Source organism: Alosa sapidissima, chromosome 6 (assembly GCF_018492685.1).
Source record: "Alosa sapidissima isolate fAloSap1 chromosome 6, fAloSap1.pri, whole genome shotgun sequence".
Classification (NCBI taxonomy): Eukaryota; Metazoa; Chordata; class Actinopteri; order Clupeiformes; family Clupeidae; genus Alosa; species Alosa sapidissima.
This window is the reverse complement of record NC_055962.1, coordinates 18,236,817-18,262,339: the sequence shown is the minus strand read 5'-3', so window position 1 is coordinate 18,262,339 and position 25,523 is coordinate 18,236,817. Positions and strand designations below refer to the sequence as shown.

The following is a 25,523-nucleotide window of genomic DNA, read 5'->3' as shown; positions in this document are numbered from 1 at the left end:
AACAATCTAATGTGGTTTGTCTGCATTTGAGTGGGGGCATACCTGTGTGTGTACTGTGTATGTCTGTATCATGCTTCTGTGTACACATTTGTTAGGTCTGTATTTATACGTTAAAGAATCTTTCAGACAGAAAAAGAGAGAATGAGAGACAGACAGAAAAATAAAGAAAGAAATAACAGAGATAGAGGAGGAAAAGTGAGAGTGTAGGCCTCTCAAGAGCCTCATCGCTATGGTTACATGATGCAATTCAATGACTTCTGATTGGTTGGCTGCCTCCTTCTCCCAAAAGCCCACTCTCTTAGGGCATCCACAAATAGCATCAGTTTGAGGTGGAGTGGGGGGTGAGGGTGCACTCCCCTTCGTTTCTTATTGATAAACGTACATGATAAACGTAGCCTACAGGATTTTAAAGAGAAAATATATACTTTATAGTCAGTCAGTGTGTGTGTGTGTGTGGGTGATGAACTGCAAGGTCATTATGTCTGAGTAATGAGCATATTAGTCTGGCGGGAGTGGCACAGGGAGTGGCACACACACACACACACACACACACACACACACACACACGCACACACACTCATAATGACAGCACTGTGTTCCTGCAGTCTCTCTCAGGTAAAGACTGGAGGAAGCTCACCTGAGAGACCAATTAGCCAAAGTGCTTCCTCCACCACTCTCAAAATCTTCTCCTGTCCCTTCTTAGACACACACACCTCCTTCCCTCCTCCCCTCCTCTCCTCTCAGCCTTAAGTACTTCCTGTGTACATTTTTTTTGTTTACTTTCTGTACCATAGTTAGTTTACCAAACTTAGTTTGCTTGTAACAGTAAGAAACTAATCTCAGAAACCCTCTCACACACACACACACACACACATTTTTTTTGCCACAATTATTGGCACCCCTAGAAAATTAAATGAATCATATTTCTTTCCATTTATATTTGATTTATTCATGTTATTCCGAGTGTTTAGGAACTTTCAAGTAGCAATTCATAACTTCCTGTTTCACTGACGTAAAAATAGGCAACATAGCGGTCAAACCAGAGACTCTCTAATGAGGAGACACACCACTCAAAAATCCTCCATAGAAATGCGTGGGGTTAGTTTGTAACGCCAATATGGCAGTTGTCTACGTATATCACACACCTTCCGCGGCAAATCGTCGACATGTGAATACATTGAGCCAATAATGTGGTGTGTTGTGAAGACATCGTGCCAATCATGCAAGATTGGTGTCGTGAAGCCTTGCGCTAGCGCATTTCTGCCGAAATAGATGCCCGATAAGTGCCCAAAAAGCGTTGCAATATGGCCGCCGAGTGGAGGGACTTGCCTAAAAGGACTTTGGTCAAACGCCCTAGTCATTCTTCAACATTCTTCTGCTTTAATAAACCTTCCCACAATCTCGCAACTACTTAGTAGTCTCATTCTCATATCTAAGACCCTCTCCCTCTCAAAGACTAAACCTTGCTTCAGAGGAAGATAATGGTGGTTAATTGTTGATTCAAATGGATTTTTAAAGATTTTAAAGAAAGTAGATACTGAACTTAAATACAGAGAAAGTGTGTTCACCTCTGTAAGTCAGGGAATGTCAATAGAAAAATAGGTGCTTGCCTGAAAATTACTGTATTAGTTAAAATGATAATTTTGAAGTTCCAATCAACATGAATTGTGACAAATTTGCCTGGACAAAGACCCATGTTTATCTTACCCCCATAGGCAGCGAGGTGGATGGTGAGAACCAAAGAAATCCATACGGATCAATGCAGGAGCGTTACAGGAAAAAAATATCATCTTGTTTTAGATTTTAGCTCTTTTTATTTCAAAGGTCCTGGGAAACCTGTCCCTTTGTACTCTTCAACATTATGAGATGCCACCAGGGAAGACTAGGAGCTGCTTTAATGGCAAAGGGAGTCAACATATTGAATACTAAGAGAAGAGAAATTACTTTACCAGAGATTCCAATAAACATTAAAGGTTGCTTTACAGACAAATCTAATGCTGCCATTTTTTCATAAGTGCCAAATACCTTTGCACTGCAAAGTGTGGTGGTGGTGGTTTGGGTATGTGTGTGTGAGTGTGTTGTCTGACCTGTTGTTGGCTCTGGTCTTCAAGTGTGAGGCTGACCTCCAGGGACTGTCGCGCCTCCATGAAGGCTCGTCTGTAGCGCCGGTCAGCCATGAAGTAGGAGACCACCCCCACACACACCGCACCAGCATACAGCATCCAGTCAGCAAAGAGCTGCAACACACACACACAAAGTATGACAGCTCACAGAACAGGGTACCAAATGCAGAGAGCCAGTTGATGAAACATGCATTCCACAACAGAAAGTGAGTGGAGGTTTGGAAAGGGAGAAATGTGCTTGGGCCTGGGTCATGCATGGACAGCCCCCCCCCCCCCCCCCCCACCTACAGCATCCAGACCCCCCCCCCACACACACACACACACACACACACACTCAGGCTCACCACCAACTGCAATTCTCACCTGTCTGACGATTACAGTAGCTTGCTGTTTCCCAGGGTGGTGCAGGGCCAGGGTGACGGCCAGCACAGCCGTGTGCACGGCGCACGAAGTGAGCGTCAGCAGCAGAATGACGGACACGCGCAACGGCAGCGTCAGGAAAAAGGAGAAGCTGAAGAACACCTGCCACCCGACCACGTCCCCGTCCTGCATGAAGCCTGCGAAGTTGAGGCCCAGGTAGAGAAGTACGTGCACCGTGATCAGCAGCCAGATGGCACAGGGCATGAGCCCGCGGGCGGCTCTGCTCTTCACTGGACGGAAACGGCAGAGGTAGTAGAGCGCGAAGTCCACAGCTAGTCCCACCGCAGCTGCTACCAACGTCCCACGCTTGTCTGCTGTATACAACACGGCACTCATGATGATGACGTAGTTGTTGAAGAGCGCAGAGAACACCAGCAACACAAGCATGGTCTCCTGGCGCTGCCGCTGGAAATATGTCTGATAGAGTTTTTCCAAAGATGCCGGGGAGAAGGTGGGCCTCATGAACCGGGGAAGACACCGGCCACAACCCTCGCTCTCCACCGTCATCTCCTGCGTCCTACCCGCAACTTGTTCTGATGGACGTGCAATAGAGCAGCTTGTTAAAGCGCCAGGTTGTTCCGTTTCTGTGAAAACTCGGTTCAGAGACATTTTGGCTAATTCACAGATGAAGACGTGATGTTCCGCTTGTTATGAGTTAGAAATACTTGGTCCGGCTGTTGCCATCCCAGATTCAAAAGAAGTTGTGCTCTCTCCTGAGTGCCGCTATCCAGAGTATCTCGTTAGGTTCCCGCTATCCAGAGTGCCGTCTATACATCCGCATCTGATCACCACAAATTAGCCAACATTTGCCAGACAGGCGGTCTGGTATCTGTACACAGCCCAAAGTCAGAAAGTGACTTCTCTGAATACATAACTAGCGCGTTTACCGAATCCATGTCAGATTTGTTTGTAAAGCTAATGCGCATTCTTAGCCTGATCCAACTTCCCGCTCCTCTGGAGGATGACATGTGGGGGACACGGCATGCTGATCTTCATCGATGCTTGAAGGAGCCCCCAGTGCCCACTCACGCTCGCGCCTACTACCTGGCGCTACCTGCAGCTGGTTGTTTCCATGGTGAATGGTAACATCTAAGACGCTTTAATACTCTCCTAAATCTCTCCTGTCAGATGTTCTAACCATAAACTGTAAACCTGCGACAAACATATCACATTATTTTGCAATTCTTAATTATTTTCAGTAACTGAAGGAATAGGAACTATTGAGACAAATGTATACCTGTTCGATAGGTGACACACATAAAAATCATGTGTCATTAAAAAAAATCATATATATTTTAAACCAAGCTAGTTCAACCATCTATTTACAGGATCTTATTAGAAAACAAATAGATAGAACGAAATACATTAAGCTACAAACGTGTCCAGCATATACTTCTAAAATAATGACACTCACGTATTAGTCTGCCACATTTGGTCTGTCGATGTAAAATATTCCAAAAGCACTCAAATATATATTTTTGAATAATGTAAACAACATTTACTCGATGTTCTTTGTTATTCTCCGTTGTCCATGGGTCGATGTCTGTCTTACATAGAAATTGTTGCTAGCATGCGCTGTAATTGAGTCCCTCAGGTGCATCCTGAGGATCTTGCGCGTTAATGGTGGAGCCGCCTCCCACTCATGATGATGCCACCCGACATGACAGCCACTTACATAATTGGTCTCGAGCCGCCTAATGAATGCGTTAATTAACTAGACGTGCTGCATATGTTCGCCGCATGGTTACACTTGCTACTCAAAGAAAATGAAGCACGTTCCAAAGTGCTCTCCATACCTTACTCCAGCAACTGTTTGCAAACTGCAAGTACTACTTCCCACATCCTCTCAATAACTCGGTTTGTAAATATCAAGTCATATATGTTCTCCCCTTGGTTAAAGGAAAATGTCTGGTTTGTTTTGGATGAACTAGAGTGGTGGACACTGAAATTTTGACGATTGGTCCTGTCTCGACTTTTCTGACTCGTTTTGAATCGCCTTTTCACTTCTCAGGGTGGCTGGCAATGGGCATACTGTAGTAGGCTACTCAAACATGTCCTAAAACAACCCTTAACGTTCGTTTTCAAAACTGTGCAACTCACCGAGTGGTTAGTGGAGTTCGTTGACTATTAAAAGCAAATATATCGGCGCAATGTATGATTCGTATTTGAACCTGAAGCATAGACGGTGGCGCAGTAGTAATATAAACGTGCACTGAGTCTTCCAACAGAAATCAATGGGATTTTACAAAATGCCAAATAAAAGACGACAGAAACTGTATTTCGCTACGCTACTTGTTTTGGAACATCAACGAACACCACTAACCACTCGGTGAGTTGCACAGTTTTGAAAACGAACGTTAAGGGTTGTTTTAGGACATGTGTGAGTAGCCTACTACAGTATGCCCATTGCCAGCCACCCTGAGAGGTGAAAAGGCGATTCAAAACGAATCAGAAAAGTCGAGACAGGACCAATCGTCAAAATGTCCGTGTCCACCACTCTAGTTCATCCGAAACAAACCAGAAAAGGGCCTTAAAGTGCTAAAACCCGGAATTTTTCTTCAATGATTGTTTAAGAATATAACACAATATACACAGTCTGAATTGTTTGAAGTGCTTAAACGTGTGTGCTGCCTGTGTGTATGGCGTGCGTGTGTATGTGTGTAACTGTTTGTATTTTTGTATGCAAACGTGTGTGCTTCACTACAAAAAGTGTGCACCAAGTGACAAAACATGGTGACACCCAAATGTGTGTGTATGCATTGCATAAGTATACTGCCATTAGGGGTTTTCGACAGCAATTATAGGAGCTGCCCACAGGAATTATGAATTGTGGAGCTGCATGCCCACCAAGTTTTGTGCAGCCTGGTCTTTCAGTGTCCTGGGAATTGTTGACACAAAATTACTGAAGGAAAAAAAACGAACTAAACCTATGACCTTCACTAGCATGGCGGTAATAAGCTGCTAGTCGCATACATAGCCAACCCTTTTACAGTGGGAAACGTAACCTATGTAATGTAATATCAGCAGCCTAAATATTATCAAAGTAATGAAACAGGCAGCATTGCATTTAGGCTACTGAAGTTTATGGCTTAATTAGGAGAATGCCATGGTATTAGGAATCATTCAGCATGGCTGTTTTCTTTTGTGTATGAAAGGTGCGAAAGATGTCTAGGGGAAAGTAAAAACATGTATGCAAGTGTGTTCATGTGGGTATGTATGGCAAAGTCAGTATGATGTTCAAATATAGTAAAAGAAGGTGCCAGTGGGAGAGAGCTAACCCAAAGGGGCCTGCACCAGAATGTGCCTAACCGAAAAGTGCCCAGATCAAGAGAGAACAACCCCTTAAATACCCACACGTCTGTGTATGTGTCTGTCTGTCTGTCTCTCTCTCTCTCTCTCTCTCTCTCTCTCTCTCTTTGTGTGTGTGTGTGCCTGTGTGTATATTTTTTTGTTAGTATAGTTTTTGTTTCTCTTCAACCTTGTGCATTGCCGATGTGCCAGTGTGTGCATGTGTCCATGTGTGTAAGCTGGTACAGACTGCTTTTGGCTTGAAAGTGCTTACTACATCACTCATGAATATATTTGTTCCCAATATGTCTTTACAAACACATTGACTGTCATTAACACACACTGAAAATATGTATGTGTTTGTGTATGAGTGTATTTGTTTTAATCCCTTTCTCTTGTCAGACAAGAACCCCTTTATACACAGGGAGTTGGTGACACCCTTTTTCGCCGAGAACAAGGCCAAGGAAGGGAATTTTATTATCTGTGGTGTAAACATAAAATGTGACAGACCCACCCAATATTATGTGACCTAGTTTTCTTTTCTTCAGCGAATAACAATTAGACTCTGCATAATACCTTATCACACACAACTAAGGAGTGTCCTTTGTGTGAAAGTATAGCAAGCCCTTGGCACTGCTGAGAGGACAATGGACATCTTAGATATAATTGTATAGCTTGTGTTTTAGATAGGCAAGGAAAAGATACGATTTGCTTTTCACTGAATGCCTTCCGAGCTTTTTAAAGGAGCTTGACTTATTATCATTATCAGTTGAAAACTAGTGAGCGATAAAGTCTTTGTTCCTATCTCTGATACAACTGTGCACTACCACACAGAAGGGATATATAGATAAGGGATATATAGGGATATATATATATATGTAAATAAGGACAGGTACAAGTTCTGGAAGAGAGGTTACATCCAGGTCGTCGGTGCACAACGATGTCCCAAACAGCCTGTCTCTTTCTACTGTCCGTCTTCCTGGCAGGTAGGTTTGGGGAAAAAGTTTGAAGTGACGGAATCTCACTGTTTTGATGTGTACATTGTGGATAATGGAAGATGGGATTTTTTTTATGTTACAGGAGCTACTGCCGCCCAGAAACCATGTGAGTGTCAGTCAAGCAAGTAAACACTGAACATCATGCAGTTGTGCTGTATTTGCTTTTATTTCAAGTCACTGCATACATAATTGTGGTGGTAAAAAAAGAAAATACATTTTTATTTACATATATACAAGGGGCAAATATTTATGCCTGTTTATATTGGATATTTTGCAAGTTCATGAAATGTGTCTTAAAAAATCTATTTTTGATGTGTTTTAAACAGATGGACCCCAGTCTGCACAGATCTCGGGGACGGATGAGATGAAGATAGGAGTCTCGTACAGTTTTGAGTGTTCTGCAGAATGCTACCCACCCTGCACGTACACTTGGAATGTGGATGGACAGACAGTGCACGGAAGCGGGATTGACTTTTCTGTTCCTGGATATACGCCGCCACAGGTCCTCAACTGTGTGGCTAAGAATCCTGCAACAGGAGAGACTGCCGATGTTAAGAAGACGGTGCAAGTGAAAGGTACTGTGTTGTGTGATATGTAGTTTTATTATGAAACTGTTAAGACAGGAATGAAATACCTCAGTCAATAAGGGAAGAGTAAAGGCAAGGCAAGGCAAGGGCATTTTATTTATATAGCACATTTTTTACCAAAGCAGTTCAGTGTGCTTTACATCATTAGTGGGAATCAGCAAGCAAATCACAACATTTAAACTATATTTAAAGTAAGTGCATTTATAGTAAAAGCAGTAAAATGAACAAGAAATATGAAAACATAAAAAACAATAAATAAGGTAAATGTAATAAAATAAGTGAGCTAAAACATAAATAAAAATGAAAGATAACAGTAACATAGAAAAGAACCATTAAAATATACTGTAGTAAAAGTGGTAAGATAGGTAAAATGAATAAAAAAGTAAGGATAAATCGTAATGTGGGTAAAACAAATAAGAAAAGTGAAACATGAATAAATAAATGAAAGTAATAAGCTAAACTGCATTTTAATAAAAAAAGGTATTAAAATACATTAGATCAGCTAAGAAAATGCAATAGAGAATACATTAATTAAGGGTGTGTATAAAGACTGGCTTATTGAGCACAGTTATGTTATTAAAATAAAGAATGATAATGAATGTAGATGTCTGCTATTTGTTTATGCATATGTTTTGTGTGCAGTGTTGTCTACCAGGTCAATAGTTATGCTTTTAAAAGAACCTTCTGCTGTTTTTGTTAACAGTGGTTAAAGAGGGGCCCACGTCTGTGGAGATCACAGGGGTGGATGTGATGACAGTGGGGGTTAAATACACTTTTGAGTGTTCTGCTGATTGCTCCCCGCCCTGCACATACACCTTTAATGTGAACGGGCAGATACTACATGGAAACGAGCTGGACGTTGTTATGCACGGACCTTCAGCACCACAAGTCCTCGTTTGCGAGGCTAAGAATCCCGCCACAGGGAAGACGGCCAGAGCTAAAAAGATTGTGGACGTTACAGGTACAGTGGTGTGTGGTGGACCGAGCCTTTCCTGAGTGGTGAGGCTGATGCTAAGAGAGCAAAATAGCTCAGCCTGTGAGAGATGAGTTCTTGTGTTCTGCGCAAGGGCTCTTCTTCAATAGACTGTAATAGTAAACAGTAAGTCATTGCAGACTAACCCATTAATGACTAACAACTAAAAATAGTTGATCAAGGAAAAGGCCCACAGATTAAGTTCTATAAGTGGAATTGACTTGATATTTGGTGTGAGACTACACGTGGCAAAACTAAACATTGTGGTTGCACATACCGTATCTATCATGCCATAATTGGTAGTCAAAGTTGTGCTTAATAAAAAAACAATGCAAATAATCACAAAAGGTTCAACAATCATTTGACATTATAAATTTCAGATTTGCACTGAAACATATTCAACATATAAAACACAACTTCTCCTGAATCCAACAGAACCAGCCACTTGATGTAACTTAGTTCTAAGATAGTCATTTATGTTAACATACTATTTTTAGTTGTTGGTCACATGGGGTTACACAACTCCTAAAAACACATATGGAAATACAGGTTCCTGTCATCACATGGCCAAAGAATTTATGCCACAGTGCCTTAAAGTTGCTCTAAGCGATGTTACACGGTTTCTAAGCTAAAACATTTTTTGTCACATACTGCAAACATCACCTCACCATCCGCTAGCTGCCTGTGCCCTGACACTGTAAAAGAATACGGTCTCTGTGGACAGCCCAGGCTCCAAAAACAGCAACACTGGTGATGCTCAACATTGCTTAGAGCACTTTTAAGTAAACATTTATTGTAAAAAAAAAAATTACTGTTTGGTTGAAGGTACAATTGATGAGAAATGTAGCTCCATGACAATGACTTTCAATGCATTTCTATGAACATCATAGGAAAGAATGCATTCAGATGAACTAATGACCTTTTCCTTTAAACTTCAACTATAGACATTAATGGGCTAATGATCAATGAATTGAATTCTATGAATGAATCAAATGTAACGAAAAGCCGGGGAGGTGGTTTCAACTGGCATATCTCCGAGTTTGTGGATGATAATGGATGGTATGTGATGTGTTATAGAGTCTGCTGAGAACACCACGAACAACAAACCATGTGAGTTCAGCTAAGCAATGCACAATCACTGATCATCAGTCATCTTTTGTCTTATGTGTGAACGCTTATGTGTGAACGGTTTGCATTCATATATATGTTAATAATATATATATATTATTATTGTATATACTGTATATTATTGTCTATATTTGCCTTGCCTGGTATCATTGTGAGACTTTTTAATGTCTTGTGTTAAACAGATGGGCCTCGGTCTTTAAAGATCTCCGGGGCAGATGTGGTCACAGAGGGAGTCAAGTCCACTTTCTTGTGCTCTGCTGAATGCTACCCATACTGCACGTACACCTGGAATGTGAATGGCCAGATTCTCCATGGCAATGGGATCGACTTCACTGCTGGAGGATTTATGCCACAAATCCTCAACTGCGAGGCTACGAATCCAACTACGGGAGAGACCGCCAGCATTAACAAGACTGTGGGAGTTACAGGTACTATGATGGGGGGGGGGGGGGGGCTGAGGATGGGGGTGCTTGGAGTGATGAAGCTGATGCCAAGACAGTAAAATACCTTAGTCTGTGAGGGAGGAGTAAAGGGTGTGTGTGTATGGACTGGCTCATTGAACACATGTATGGAATTAAAGTAAAGACGATGAATTAATAGATAATGTGGGAACTATTTTGGTATGCATATCTGGTGTACATTATTCAGAATTTGTTTTACAATGACCACTGCCATTTCAAATGAACAATTTTATAAAGTAATAATAGTTTCTCTGTTTTGCAATCTGGTACAGGTCGTACTGTCAGTGAGATGCCACCGACTGTTGCCACCAAGAGACCATGTAAGTCCAGCCATGCAGTGGACAGTCCCTGAACGTCACTGTCATACAGTTGTACTGTGAGCTGCTCACCTCCGGCCTTGCAGCTTCGCTCTCCCCCTACCTGGAGAATCACGAATTGCTTAACAGAAATTGTACAATAGTCTACTATTTGTATGAAATGTAATGTTACCTTGTTTGTGGACATGGCTCTTCAGAGACGTGTCCAGGGGATAGGTGCAAGCCATGAGTGGTATTCATGACCGTTGTATAAAGTATGGATACCCCACAACTGTAGGGAGAGCCCCTGTAGAAAAACATCTGCATCGGATGCCTTTAAAACATCAAAGTTTCCAATGAAACTGAAACTCATATGTCCACTGCACAGAGATGTAAAAGTCCAGCTTCAGAAAGTAAAAATCCTGCCATGTATTGGTACCTGTGCACTTAACACAGATGATTCCACTAATTAGCTGATCTACCTGGCTTAAAAGTTCTGCTAATTAGAATTAGCTGATTAAGTGAATGGTTGGAACAAAAATGTGGCAGGACTTCTACTTTCTGAAGCCGGACTTTTGCTCTGCACACTGCAAAACTGGACTTCTGACCTCTGCACACTGCAAAAACGGTACATATGTTAAAGTGCAATGATCAGTTTGTACATGAAATCATTCTGCGTTTATACTGTATGTCTCCCCATATATCATTTTACAACTATTTTGAATGTCTTGTTTGTAACAGATGGCCCTCAGTCTTTGGAGATCACCGGGGCGGATGTGATAAAAATAAGTGTCTCGAACCATTTCACATGTTCTGCAGAATGCTACCCACCCTGCACATACACTTGGAATGTGGATGGGAGCATAGTTCATGGAAGTCAGATGGACCTTACTATTCCTGGACCTGCGCCACCACAAGTTCTCTACTGCGAAGCTAAGAATCCACTCACAGGAAAGACGGCCAACATTACCAAACGTGTGCCAGTGTCAGGTACAGTGGTCTGTGATGGGTGTCCTCATTGGTGATGTGGTTGATAATGAATACCTGGCTGAGACCAGACCACTTCTCAAATCTCAATTGAGATTGAGAATGGGTCTGGGGACCCTTCATTCATTGTTGTGTGTATGGTATTCCTAGTATACTGTAATACAATGATATACAGTGCCTATAAAAAAGTCTTCAGCCCCATGCTAAAGTTGTATAGTACCCTGGATCCATGAAATAACTGGCCTTTAAAAATAGAAATCTGCCTGCCTCTATGGGAATTCAACATCAAGGTTTAACATAGGGGTATGAATACTTATGCACCCTAATGGAGAACATTTATTTATTTACAATACATTATTCATTGACAAAGAAAATTAGTGTCCTTAAAGGTTGGATTTTTCCTCATTTTTAATTAAGGAATTAAGATCCATTTCCAAAAGATATTTTTTATTCCTCTTTTTAGTCAACTTTAGCATGGGGCTGAAGACTTTTTATAGGCACTGTATAATATGCTTGTTCCGATGAGTTCTGATGGTTTTAAAAGGGCCCTCTGTTCTTGTTTTAATAGACGCCATAGAGGGGCCCACGTCTGTGGAGATCACAGGGGTGGATGTGATAACAGTCGGAGTCCATTATACCTATGAGTGTTCTGCAGAATGCTCTCCATCTTGCACATACACATGGACTGTGAATGGGCAGCTGACACTACATGGATCAATGGTCATTGACGTTGTTATGGATGGACTTGCAGCGCCACAAGTCCTCAACTGCGAGGTCACTAATATAGCCTCAGGAAAGACTGCCAGCGTTACCAAGACGATGCCAGTGGCAGGTAAAGTGGTGGGTGGTGGATGGGTGCTTTGGTCAGTGATGAAGCTGATGCTGAGAGAGAGAAAGAGCTCAGTCTGTGAAGGAAGAGCAAAGAGTGTGTCTAAAGAGTAATAGTGTAATAGTGTAGTGTAAGAGTAATAATAATGTAATAATGATGTGGTGATCTGGAAACTATTTGCGTATGCATGTGTTATGTTTATTATTCTGGTGTTGCATTACAGTGGCCTATACATAAGTATTTTGACAAAAGATTGTCACTATTTGTCTGGTGACAATTATGTGGTGCACGTGTTTTTTTGTTTTTTTCAGATGGACCCTCCAATGTCACTATCTCAGCCCCAGAAAAGTTAGTAAATGGAGTTGAGTGTACATTTGTGTGCTCTGCTATTTGCGACCCCTCGTGTAGCTATGATTGGTTCATTGATCACAAAACGTGGAAAAATGACAGCCGTGAACTACAATACACACCACCATCAGACACCAAATCAGCAACTGTGATTTGCAAGGCTCAAAACACGCTATCTGGCCTTTTTGTGGAATCCTCTGTCACTGTCTCAGTAGAAGGTGAGTAAGTGATAGACAATAATTGTATTATAACAATGAGTATATCTTGAATATGTGATAACAAATCTGTAATGCCTTCGGAATACATTTTATATTTAATATTTATTTTATGCTGGTCTCTAGACTTTATTCTTGCACTGTTGCACTGTTGGACTTACTCATTTGCACCATCACCATGACACTCACTCACACAGAGCACCTTACCTTACCTTACTATGCACAGAGAATCACAGGCTCAGTCCCTGCCTCAGTCATTGCAAGCGCCTCTTGATTAATCACCCACTATGTGGATACTGTTTTTAGAATTGATTTAGATTAAGTGTTATTTAGTATAATTTGTATTTTAGTATATTCTTTATCTTCTACTGTCCTTATTGCTTAGTTGTGTTTTTTTATATTATATACTTTTAATTACTTTTTTCTGCTGTTAGTAAATGTGTGTGTGATGTCTGTATGCTACTGAGACCTTGAATTTCCCCTGGGGATCAATAAAGTATCTCTATCTATCTATCTATCTATCTATAAATGGAATGAAAAAGATTCAGGCTTCATCACAGTGATGAGTTGATTATTTAAATTTATTTGAAAACATTATCGTTTCACATGACTTTGTAAAGAAAATGTAAGTGGTCATAAAGTGCCTAGATGTGTGGCCCATCAAACAGTTAAACAGTAAACTGTGTAAACCTTGGATAATAGTATAGTATAGTATATTCTTTTGATCCCGTGAGGGAAATTTGGTCTCTGCATTTATCCCAATCCGTGAATTAGTGAAACACACAGTGAACACACAGCGAGGAGAAGCAACAACAGTGGCGCTCGGGGAGCAGTGAGGGGTTAGGTGCCTTGCTCAAGGGCACTTCAGCCGTTCCTACTGGTCGGGGTTCAAACCGGCAACCGTCCGGTTACAAGTCCAAAGCGCTAATCAGTAGGCCACGGCTGCCCCCAATAATAAAGCTTGGGCATGTGATGTGTTTCAGGAGCTACAGCTGGAGAGAAGCCCAAGAGCACCACCACCACCAAAGTACCATGTGAGTCCAGCCATGCAGTGGCCAGCATCTGATCACCGGTCTAATGAGATTGGATACATCAATGCCTCTATCAATGACCATTTTCATGAAGAACACTGGGCTCTTGGCCTCCCCAGATATCAGTTTAAAAATAGTTCATGTCTTGTTTTAAACAGATGGGCCTCAGTCTGTAAAGATCTCTGGTGCGGATGCGATCACAGTTGGAGTTTCGTACAATTTCACATGTTCTGCAAAATGCTATCCTCCCTGCACGTACACCATGTCCATCGATGGGGCAACTGGACATGGAGACTACATCGGCATCAGTATTGGTGGCCCTGCTGCTCCCCAATTCATCGGCTGCGTGGCTAAGAATCCAGCCACCGGAGTGTTCGCCAGCACGAGCAAGACAGTGCGCGTGGCAGGTACAGTGATGGGTGATGATGGGTGCCTTCATGAATGATGCAGCTGAGATGCCAAGAGAGTGAGAGTGAGGGTGAGAGCCAGCATGTGAGGAAAGAGTGAACTCAGGCATGCTATTATGCCAACTTTTTGGAAAATTAGCTTATTTGCCTTCTACCCCAGAGTTAGATAAGAGGATACCTGTTTTCTATTACAATGAGTAGATAGATAGATACATTATTGATCCCCAAGGGGAAATTCAAGGTCTCAGTAGCATATGGACATCACACACAACATGCACTTACAGCAGAAAAAGTAAGTATGTAAGGGATAATGTATAGAACGCCGGTCATTATGGGGAAAATAAGTCCCGACAGGGCGAACCGGGCGTTCTATACATTATCCTACTTATTATACGGCTACTTGCCAAAACAATAAACTCCATGATATGTCTCTTTACACTTATTTGTTACCGTTTCGTCGTGGCTTTTGCTGAGAAACAAATAGTTCGCAACACACGCTGAACCTCGAATCAAACATTCTTTAGAACACAGCTGATCAACCGTCTGCTTTCACTTTTGAATGAAGTTCCAGGCACAAACTCCGTTGCCATTGACAGCGGTCATTCTTGTTTTCAGAGGTCCTTTCCCAAGAAATAATGACCGTTAGAACTTTCGGAAATCCCATTCAAGTCAATGGAGCATTCTACTTGCATTGTGAAGAGCCGTATAATAAATAAATATAAAAAACTCCACTGCACAATAGAGACAAAGATAAAAGAAATACTAAATATACTAAATAAACTACAGTAGCGGCAGTTAACAATGTAGTAGTAGTGCACTTGCATTTCTCTGTTTTGTTCAGATTTTAAAAGAGCCTTCTGTTTCTTTTTTGTTAAAAAAAAACAGACATAAATGTGGGACCCATACATGTGGAGATTAAAGGGGTGGATGTAGTGTCAGTGGGAGTCCCGTCCACCTTCGATTGCTCAGCAGAATGCTCCCCGGCCTGCACCTACACCTGGAATGTGAATGGGGAAACCGTGCATAGATATTCTCAGATCGACGTGGTTCTTCATGAAGGCTCAACACCATGGACTACACTACCCCTCAGCTGTGAGGTCAGGAATCCAGCCACTGGGAAGACGGTCACCGTTAGCAAAACGGTGCCAGTAGCAGGTACTGTGGGGTGTGAAGGATGGGTGCTTTTACTGGTGGGGGTGAAATCGCTGTGTGTCTGTAGGGGAGGAATTCATGTAGGCCTACTGGGTGGTGTACCCTGGAAATCCAGAGTTCTCGCAAGAGCACAATGGAATTGTCTCTGAGAGACACTCTGGCAATGAGCAATGATGCACGTTACTTTTTCCCCTTGCATCCCGTGGAACCAATCAAATCATATCTGATATAGGCGGGCCAGAGGCGAGCTAAACTGATGGCGACAGCGCTGCAACGTTGGAAACATTGATCGTAGTGTTATCCAATTGCGTCGAAGTCCGGAATCATTCAGAGTAAACATTGGTCTAGTGTTATCTAATTGCATGCAGGGAGATTTTCAAATGCATGCTTGGTGCCGCCCCTCGAGTTGGGCCATTACATTGTTCGTGGCCAGACCCTTAATCTTTCTAGATTATCAAGGTCTGGATTTTCCAGGCTACTGGGTGTGTGTAAGGACTGAGTCATTGAACGTAGCTGCGATATTAAAGTAAACAGTGACAATTATCAAATGACTGTTTTTGTATGCATTGTGTATTTTATCCTAGTGGTGCATTACAATGACTTTAAGGCTTAGAGTATGAACTTTAATATAACTTTAATATAACTTTAATTAGCTTTTAGAACTACCTCAACACTACAGGACTATGTCAAACAACAACTCCCACAACTAATTTGACTTGAAGTGATTACATGTACAGTATATTTGTCTTGTCAATTTTTAAGCCTTATTCTTGACTTCTAATCATGTCCCATGTATATTCTTTTCAGAAGGACCTTTGAATGTCAGTATTGCCGCACACAAAACGCTGGTGAATGGAGATGAGTATACATTTGTGTGCTCTGTGGCTTCCTGCCACCCTTCCTGTATCTATAGCTGGTTCATTGGTGACCAAACATGGGCAAACACCACCAATGAGCTGCAGTACACAGCACCATCCAACACAAAAACCACTGTGACTTGCAAGGCACAAAACACCTTATCTGGTATTTATGTGGAATCCACTGTCACTTTTTCATTGACAGGTATGTGTATCCCTTTTAATAGATACAGTAAAGACAAATAAAGAAGTTTAATATTATCTGTGCTGAATATGCATTACATAAAAAACAATCTATTTGAATCAAATTAAATGGAAAGGTGGCGAGCTGTTTTCACTGTTACTGGCAGGCTACACCAGGCACATATAACTGAAGCGTTCTGTTCGCGGAGCGTGTTCTACAACAGTTAGCTTCCACTATAATCGATGGAACTGGCCACACCAGACATGAAAACGGTTCATATATTCCAAAAAAATGAGACCAGAAACTAAAACCATTTTTACACTCCGTGAAGGGAGTGCTTCATGTACAGCCAGTGTAGCCCGGCTATTCAGGTTATGAATGTGTTAGCTTTCAATTGTGAAGGAGGGGTGCAATGTGTTTCAGGAGGTACCGCCAGTCAGGAGCTGGAGAGAATGAACACCAACACACCATGTGAGTCCAGGCATCCTGTGTCCAGTCACTAATAATCAGTCTCGTGTGTTGTAGTTGTGCTGTGTTTTTGGTTATGGAGGCATGTCACTAGCCACAATGTTACGAATGCATGTTTTCTTTCATAGTACACAGAATCAACTACCAAAAACTATGAAACTACTACTACCAAAAACACAGTTGAGACATATATCCACATATACATCAATGCCTGAGTTTGGGACAACCAGTACCGGTAATTCCCTATATAGGACAATATATAGTGAATAACTACATGCTGGATATTCATTATGTAGTGAACGAGTGATGCCCTGAAATCAGAGTATGTCTGTTAAAAAATGAGAATTTAGACTGTCTGTTCTGCTGCATGTATTAGTCTTACTTAATCTTAAAATCGTTTTAATGTGTTTTTTTTAAACAGATGGTCCTCAGTTTTTGAAGATCATCGGGGAGGATGTGCTTACAATTGGACTCCCGTACAGTTTTGTGTGTGCTGCTGAATGCTATCCACCCTGCACATACACCTGGAATGTGAATGGGAAAATAATTCCGGGAAGTGTGATTGACTTCACGTTTTCTGGACAGTCTCTACCAGAAGTCCTTAACTGTGTGGCTAAGAATCCGGCCTCTGGAAAGACAGCCAGTGTTAACAGAACTGTGCAAGCATCAGGTACTGTGGTGTGTGATGGGTAGGCTACTTTTAATAGGGATGCAGCTGTCACAAGAGTAAAATACTCCTGTCTGTGGGAGACGACTTCATGCACTGTGTGTGTGTGTGTGTGTGTGTGTGTTAAGCCATTGAACACAGATGTGATTTTAGAGTGAGGAGTGTGAATATACCGTTTGTACTATTTGTGTATGTGTATATGTTGTCTATGGTATTTCTTTTCCTCATTACAATGGTGTGTAATATGATATCAGTTCAAACTGGCAAATTTAAAAATCAGAATCAGAATTTGCGTAAACAAACAAGGAATTTGACTCCGGTTAATCTTTGCTCTCAAAGTACAACACTCACTTAACATATAAGAATAAAAAATGTAAAAGAATTAAAAAAAATTGACTAAAAGTGCATTTCTGTCTTACCAGTTATGATTTTAAAAGAGCCCTCTGTTTCTCTTTTTCAATATAGACATAAAAGAGGGGCCCACATCTGTGGAGATCACAGGAGTAGATGTGGTCACTGTAAAAGTCCCGACCAGTTTCGAGTGTTTTGCTAACTGCTCCCCAGCCTGCACATACAGCTGGAGTGTTGAAGGGGAGATATCACACGGAAGCAGCCTTGACTTTGTTCTTCCCCAGCTGTTGCCACCACAGGATCTAACCCAAAACCTAACCCTTACCCTCAACTGTGAAGCTAAGAACCCAGCCACAGGACAGACTGCCAGTGTTAGCAGGACAGTGCAAGTGGCAGGTACAGTTGTGTGTGGTGTGTGGGTACTCTCATGAGAGAAGAAGCTGATGCTGATGAGAGTGAAATAATTGAATCTGTTGGGAAGAGTTATTGCATTATTTTATTACAATGAGTTATTCCTATTTCTGTTGACAAAGGTATCATTATTTGTCTGATAACTACTAAAACTACATCAACTCTTTTCCTCTAAGAAGGCTATAGTGGAGTATTAAACCCTAAGACCTTTGCACATCACTGATGGCAGATAAGTTGGCACTATCACTTTGTGATCCTTACATGTCTTGACTGCAAATGTTGCACGTGTGTTCTTTTCCCAGAGGGACCGTTAAATGTCAGTCTCACCGCACCTACAAAACTGGTGATTGGAGCCGAGGCCACATTTGTCTGCTCTGCTTTTTGTTACCCTTCCTGTACTTATGATTGGCTCATTGATGACCAAACCTGGAAAACTGGCGGCAGCGAACTACAGTTCACAACACCAGCTGACATTGAATCAGCTACTGTGATTTGCAAGGCTCAAAACATCCTATCTGGCCTTATTGCAGAATCCGCTGTCACTGTTTGGGTGGAAGGTAAGTAAATGCCTTCAACAGACAACAGCAATAATATTAACCTAATAACATTATGATAACACCAGGGCTATTTTGTATAAGATATTTTAAGGTATTTAGTATTAAGTATAGTATAACATGAGCTATTTTTATTGTGCTTTTCTGAAAATAGAGGGGCCTAAATCTGTGAAGATTGAAGGGGTGGATGTGGTCACAGTGGGTGTACCATACACTTTTGAGTGTTTAGCATACTGCTCCCCTCCTTGCACATTCACCTGGAATGTGGCTGGAAAAACAGTGCAGGGAAACGAACTTGACTTTTATCTTCGTGGACTTTCACCACCACAAGCTCTCAGCTGTGAGGCTAAGAATCCAATGACTGGAAAGACTGCCAGCTTTACCAAAATTCTGCAAGTGGCAGGTACGTTGTGTATTTGACGAATGCTTTCATGGGTGATGAAGATGACTGCAAACTTCCCTTAGTCTGTGACAGAGGAGCTACTCCAGATGTCTTATGACAAAGCTATCCCTGTTTATCTGATAACTACTAAAACAATATCAACTCTTTCCATTTAGAGGACTATCAGACAGCCAACTCCCACAATTTGCCATTAGTGATGGCATAAAAGATAGCACTATTATTACTCAATCCTTATGTTTCTTCAACAGTAACGTGACACATTGGTATTCTTTTCAGAGGGGCCTTTAAATGTCAGTATCACAGCACCTAAAATGTTGGCGAATGGAGTCGAGTCCACATTTGTGTGCTCAGCTGTGTGCTACCCATCCTGTAACTACAGCTGGTATATCGGTGACCAAACACGGACAAACTCCCGTAAACTACATTACACGGCACCACCTGAGACCACATTAGCAACTGTGATTTGTAAAGCACAGAACACTTTATCTGGCCTTTTTGTGGAATCCATCAGTAATGTTTGGATGGCACGTAAGTAACTTTCAATTTTTCAATAAGTACTGGTAATATGTTGCATAATAAACTAGATGTACTGCAGAGCGGTACAAAATATGACCGCCGCCCAGTCCAGCACATTTTTTCCACAAAAATAAATCATGCTGAAAGGCCTATATGATTCTAACTGTCTCACTAAATTGCATTATCCACACTCAATTCTCACTGGTATCTGTTAGACAACAAGTACCAAAACATGATTAGTTCATAGATTTCACATGTAAAATTCATTTTATACAACCCCACCCCCATCTTGCCTGTTCATAATTCTGAGAAATTCTTGAATTGTGTGCATGTGTGTGTGTACACGTTTATGTTTATGTGTGTGTGTGTGTGTGTGCGTGCGTGCTTGTGTGTTTGCCTGCGTGTTTGTGCATGTGCATGCATGCGTACATATGTCTACTGTGTGAGTATGTGTCATACGTATGATTACTGTGAATGTATGTGTGTGCGTGTGTATCTGTTTATGCACATGTGTGCACATGGAATGGGTTAACATGGCCCCTTGAGATCAACATACAAAAAAAAATGGTCCTCCTAAACCCTACGGTTCTTGAGATATTCACAGAAAACTGTGTCTGCCCTACCCTCCTTTCGGGGGGTCCAGTCCAGCGGGGGGGCTACAGATCAAAACAAAAAACAATGGTTCCATGCTATCCATGTGGGGTTACATGCCCACCAAGTTTCGTGTACCCTGGTCTTTCAGTGTCCCGGGAATCCTTGACGGAAATTTGGACATGCGAAAAATAAAAAAAATCTGACTAAACCTTCGCTGCGCGGCGGTCATAATAACAACAACGACAAAAACATCAATATTACTACTACTACTAATAATAATTATTATTATTATTATAAAAGGTTTGGTGACTGTCAGGGTCTCATACAGGGTGTATATGGGAAATGAGATTATTGGTATTTTCTGTGTTTGGTAAAGCAGATGTATGTGTTTGATGTTCCTCAGAGGGGCCTAAGGATGTAACCATTAAAGGACCATCATCTGTGATAGTAGGGAACACATTCTCCTACTATTGCCTTGCTGACTGCGTTCCTGCATGTAACATCACATGGCGTTTCGAAGGGAGAACCCTCACTGGGGAGTCAGTGTCTGTGCCCATCCTCCAGGGAGGGGAGGCTGTGCTGGGCAACAGGCTGGTCATCAGTGTGGAAGACTACATTCAGACGGAGCTGCTGCAGTGTACTGCGGCCAACATTCTCTCTGGCCAGTCTGAGACTGTCATGATGGCTATCAATGTGACTGGTAAGGAAGGCATTTCATGTGTAACAGAGCTGTAACTTTTTTTTTTTTTTCAAGGAAAGACTAATGATGACAAAGGTTTCAGTGCTGGGTAATACCTTATTTGCTGCTCACATATTAAATCAATAAAACAATATTTTTCTCCCTTCACCAGATCCAATTGCAGTTCAGCCCAACACTGAAGCACAACCAAGAACAAACAGGTTGTATTCACTGCAGTGTGCTGGAGCAGAGCAAGGATCTTATATTCAGTGGACCAGAAATGGGGAAGCATTGTCTACAAGTGTCAGCGTCCATCTTTCTGACAATAATGTTTTTCTTATATTTGATCCACTCCATCCATTTGATACAGGCGTGTATCAGTGTATTGTTACAGAGCAAGGAAAAGTCATCCCTGGAATCCCATACGAGTTGAATGTCATTTGTAAGTACATGAGAATGTATGATATGGTTGTGTACATCTTTGTGAATGTATTTGATCTGCCCCTACACATGGGTGGTTATTTTAACCTTGGCACAATATAGTCAATATTGCCTAGTTGTTGTTTTTTTAAGCAGATTATATTCCACATACAACCAGTGTGCCTTATATTTCATAGATGGGCCAGGAACTCCTGACATAGCATCTATCTCTGGTGGAAAAATATTGAGACAGAAACCGATTGATGTCCTTCGCCTTCTCCCTGGATCTTCAGCAACCTTACACTGCTCCTCTCAGTGCTACCCAGCATGCACCTACGAGTGGACTTTGGGGGATAAAGTTGTGTCCACAAATGCCACATTCTCGATCAGGTCAGCAAGTGAGGCTGATGTCGGTGTTCTCCTCTGTACAGCTTCTAATCCAGACGTCCATACTGTCCCTACAAGCTACACCAGTGCTAGCCTTTCCATTGAGCTGATTGGTGAGTTTACCACTGTCATATTTTTTCTGATAAAAAAATCTTTGACAAATGGGCAAAGGATGTGCAAAGGATAACATCATGGACGATATGCAGGGAGAATGCTTAACACATTTCTGAAGCATACTGTATAACACTACATTTTACTTATAAGAGAATGTGATGATTATAAAAATAATCATTGTTACAAGTATGTTGCCATGGACTATTTAGGAGTAGGTGTTTTTATATAGATGCTCTTTAACCTCTCTCTGCCCTTTCCATTTCTTGCAGATGGCCCAAAGATGGTCACTATCACTGGCCCAAGCTCAGTGCAAGTAGGTGTGACGGCCACGTTTGAGTGCTCAGCTGTCTGCACCACATTCTGCTTCTACACATGGGAGATCTATGGGAAAACACTACATGGCAGTAAGGTGGATCTCACTCTCAGTAAATATGCGGCAACTGAAACCATTGTATGCAAAGCGGAGAATACTTTCACTGGAAAGATCGCTACTGCAACTGCAACGATTGACCTTACAGGTAATACAGTGTATCTATATAAAGAATATTATCATTAATATCAGGTTGTTGTACTTGGGAATATATATTTTCAGTCTTGTATAGAAATGTTTACTTTGATGTGATTGTAATTCATTTATGTTCTCTACTGTTTCTATGTTTTGCAGATCCTGACTGGTGTGGTTGTTAAATCCTGATAATTTTTCTAAAATAAATATCTGGTCTATCTAACAGTTCTTCCTTTAAGTTAGTGATTGTTAAAAGAATGCTCCCTGTATTGCTTGGAAACCATGACCCTTGATGGAAAAATACAATATAGACCCTTTCATCAATAAAAACAAAAACAATGCTTGAACGTTCTATTTGGGCCCCAATCTACTTCCTCTACATTAAGATAACATATGGAATGTTAAAAAGGAAGTCTTGTGGGGCCAACTATGATGCTGATAATGGAACTCTCTCTTGAAAGGGTCCATACAAACAAGTTTGGCATTACTTTCAAAAGTGCTATGGCCTCAGAAGTCCTCACCTGTAAGGCTAAGAATCCAGGCACTAGAGCAGTGGTTCTCAAAGTGTGGGGCATGGAGACATGACAGGTGGGGTGCCACATGCAGAAGTTAATGAGTCTTTTTTGTGCCTATCTTTATTCATGCCTTTCTTTTTTGACAAGGAAGTTCATAACATACATACCACACATAAACATAGGCCTCATACAGGTGAGTATGTAGCATGAGAAAATGAGAAGGAAAAGGCAAGAGTAAGAGAGAGGGAGAAAAATCAAGAGAGTGTGTTGGAGTAAAGGAGAGAGAGAAAGTATTGCAGGGGAGATGGAGAGAAGGAGAGGGTCATGTTTGGAGTGGGAGGATGACAATATGCTGATGCTGAGATGTGGCCCTCAGTGGTGTCGTTGCCACTGGCAACATCCCCACTGCGCATGTTGTCATACCGACTTAAGCCACGACAGACATAGCTGGTAGTCACCTCAGTTAACCTGACGGAACCTTGGAACACAATACCTACTGGCACATACAGACATAATTTCGACTGACACATGCATATATCTTGATCTTTCTCACTCAAACACATACACACATTCTCTCTCTCTCTCTCACACACACACACACACACACGGTCTCTTACAATACTTTTTAGAATCTATTTGACTCAGCTGATTGTATGACTCTATGTGTGTGTGTGTGTATGTAGCTGTTTGGTAAGGGGGAGATGGGAAGTCCTGATATACATGATATTGGCATAGACCTCTGAAGTTAGCCTACAAAAAAGAACTAAAACTGCCATCTAGCCCTAAGGAGATCCGGGTGTTAATTGAAGCTAACTATCTATGGCAAGTTGCATTGGAAGTTAGCTCTGGAGTAGCAAAAATCTAAGTTTACCCTCTTAAAGGTGCTCTAAGCGATGCCACACGTTTTTTAGGCTAAAACATTTTATGTCACTTACTGCAAACAGCACCTAACCAACCGCTAGCTGTCTGTGTCCTGAATACACTAAAAAAACGCGATCTCTGTGGACAGCCCAGGCTCCAAGAATGGCAACAAAAACAACCTGGGCAAACCTAGCCCATGGTTTCATAACAAACTGTTCCAGCAAATCACAGACGAGATGCGCGTTTAGGAGAGTTTCAATTGCACGGGAGCAGCGAGCTAGCTCTCTGTTTTGTTTGAAAGTCAACAGAAGTGACGTAGCCCAGCATCGCTTAGAGCACCTTTAATGGCTGCATTTCAGACTTCTTCGTCCCCGTGAGGGTTTAACAGGTTCGATAATTCAAATTCCCCATGTTATTTTCCCATAGGAATAATCGCAAGATACCGGATTTCAAAGATGGCAGCTTTTTTGTAGGTGAACTTCAGAGGTTTATTGGAAGAAAGCAAATGCAAGGACTTACAAATGTGTACACAAGGCTGACTTGAGCAAGGTGTAGAATGTCTATGATAAGCAAGCGTGCAAGCAAGGAGACAAAGCTGAAATCTCACAGGTGCCAGCAGGGATAGATTACTGCACGGGCCTACAGCAGGGAGCCCAAGCCTTTGCATGGAATCACTGCCTCAATATCAACAAATCAGGATGTAGGCTATGAATCTGATTGAATTAAAGTATTGGCCATCCCCAAAATGCACCGGAATACAGGAAATCACATCAAACAAATAAAAAAATTCTAGGGGAGGACCCCCCCCTCCCCCCCTCCCACATATGCAACAATTAGTGGGGGGCCCTTAATACATCTGAGCCCAGGGGCCCAAAAGTTCATAATCCGTCCACGGGTGCCAGTGACGATTGCTGACCGTCATGTCTTAAAAATGTCTCAGTGAGGTTTACTCACTCACTGCACAGCACTGTGCTGGCCATAGATATTCGCCTTATTTACCCGGCGGCCAAAACGAGGCTACAGTACGGTGGCCGACAGGTGCAAAAGACGTACAATTTATGACAACAGATGCAAATCAACAAAACACGTGCAAATAGACAAAACACAAACAACTTAAGAAAACATCTTCATTTGACAACACGTGCACATCATTTAGAAAACGAGCTGCCAATTCACAACACGCAATTCAGAAACGTGCTATGAAAATCACAACACAACGGATGTGTTTCCGGGGGGCACTTAAAAGTGATGAACACCTGAATAGGTGGCGAACTACATACGTACAGACTAGGTAAAGGAGAGGTGTTGATCACTTTTAAGTGCCATTAAAATGTTAAGATAAACGCAAATACTTACATTTCAAGCCATATTTCTTTAAACATAAACCATAGACATAATATACATAGACGCCGCATTGGCTGCTGGAAACAAGAAATGCGGCCGCCATCTTGGACCGGTCATACTCCTCATTGCGTTGCAGCAGAAAACACAAGATGACAGCACTGTGCAGCATGTTCCTGCTCAAATCGGCGGACCATACTCGGGGGATTTACTTTTCACAAGTAAGATTTAACATTACCGTACTATTGGTTGTATTTTGTATTTTCGAACAATGTGGCCTGTATCATAGCTACATGTATGACCTTTGCAGCAAAAAAAAACGCGTGAAAATCTGTTCGGTATTCAGTGAGATATGATTAATTAAGTGTACTGACAGCTCATTGCACCGGCCAAACAGATTACACTGAGTGGAGTGGATGACCGGTCCAAGATGGCGCTCCAAATCTCGTCAGC

General features: G+C 41.8%; 2 protein-coding genes across 8 annotated transcripts in view; one reads left to right on the top strand and one right to left on the bottom strand.

Annotated features, from left to right (window-relative positions):
- LOC121712349 (adenylate cyclase type 3-like) overlaps nt 1-4,060 on the bottom strand; it is an 18,686-nt gene extending 14,626 nt beyond the window's left edge. The window contains exons 1-3 of the mRNA XM_042096569.1: nt 3,958-4,060; nt 2,487-3,372; nt 2,088-2,237 (exon numbers count right to left, since the gene is read on the bottom strand). Coding sequence (XP_041952503.1) covers nt 2,088-2,237; nt 2,487-3,152 — 816 coding nt within the window. The 5' untranslated portion in view covers nt 3,153-3,372; nt 3,958-4,060. The remainder of the gene's footprint in view (nt 1-2,087; nt 2,238-2,486; nt 3,373-3,957) is intronic.
- Nucleotides 1-22,705, top strand: part of LOC121712346 (hemicentin-1-like) — a 37,677-nt gene extending 14,972 nt beyond the window's left edge. The window contains exons 1-25 of one of the 7 annotated variants that reach the window (XM_042096557.1): nt 4,264-4,400; nt 6,818-6,935; nt 7,156-7,404; nt 8,120-8,377; nt 9,467-9,499; nt 9,700-9,945; nt 10,251-10,298; nt 11,016-11,264; nt 11,830-12,093; nt 12,402-12,656; nt 13,637-13,687; nt 13,843-14,091; nt 14,977-15,246; nt 16,051-16,305; nt 16,708-16,755; nt 17,174-17,422; nt 17,885-18,166; nt 18,484-18,738; nt 18,890-19,138; nt 19,415-19,666; nt 20,652-20,948; nt 21,100-21,369; nt 21,545-21,847; nt 22,118-22,366; nt 22,513-22,705. In XM_042096557.1, the coding sequence (XP_041952491.1) occupies nt 7,194-7,404; nt 8,120-8,377; nt 9,467-9,499; nt 9,700-9,945; nt 10,251-10,298; nt 11,016-11,264; nt 11,830-12,093; nt 12,402-12,656; nt 13,637-13,687; nt 13,843-14,091; nt 14,977-15,246; nt 16,051-16,305; nt 16,708-16,755; nt 17,174-17,422; nt 17,885-18,166; nt 18,484-18,738; nt 18,890-19,138; nt 19,415-19,666; nt 20,652-20,948; nt 21,100-21,369; nt 21,545-21,847; nt 22,118-22,366; nt 22,513-22,535 (4,866 nt within the window). In that variant the 5' untranslated portion in view covers nt 4,264-4,400; nt 6,818-6,935; nt 7,156-7,193 and the 3' untranslated portion in view covers nt 22,536-22,705. Of the gene's footprint in view, nt 1-4,263; nt 4,401-5,023; nt 6,936-7,155; nt 7,405-8,119; nt 8,516-9,333; nt 9,500-9,699; nt 9,946-10,250; nt 10,299-11,015; nt 11,265-11,829; nt 12,094-12,401; nt 12,657-13,636; nt 13,688-13,842; nt 14,092-14,976; nt 15,247-16,050; nt 16,306-16,707; nt 16,756-17,173; nt 17,423-17,884; nt 18,167-18,483; nt 18,739-18,889; nt 19,139-19,414; nt 19,667-20,651; nt 20,949-21,099; nt 21,370-21,544; nt 21,848-22,117; nt 22,367-22,512 lie in introns of those variants that run through there. The other 6 variants (XM_042096558.1, XM_042096559.1, XM_042096556.1 and 3 more) reach the window with 6 other exon arrangements.
- The last annotated feature ends 2,818 nt before the right edge of the window (nt 22,706-25,523 follow it).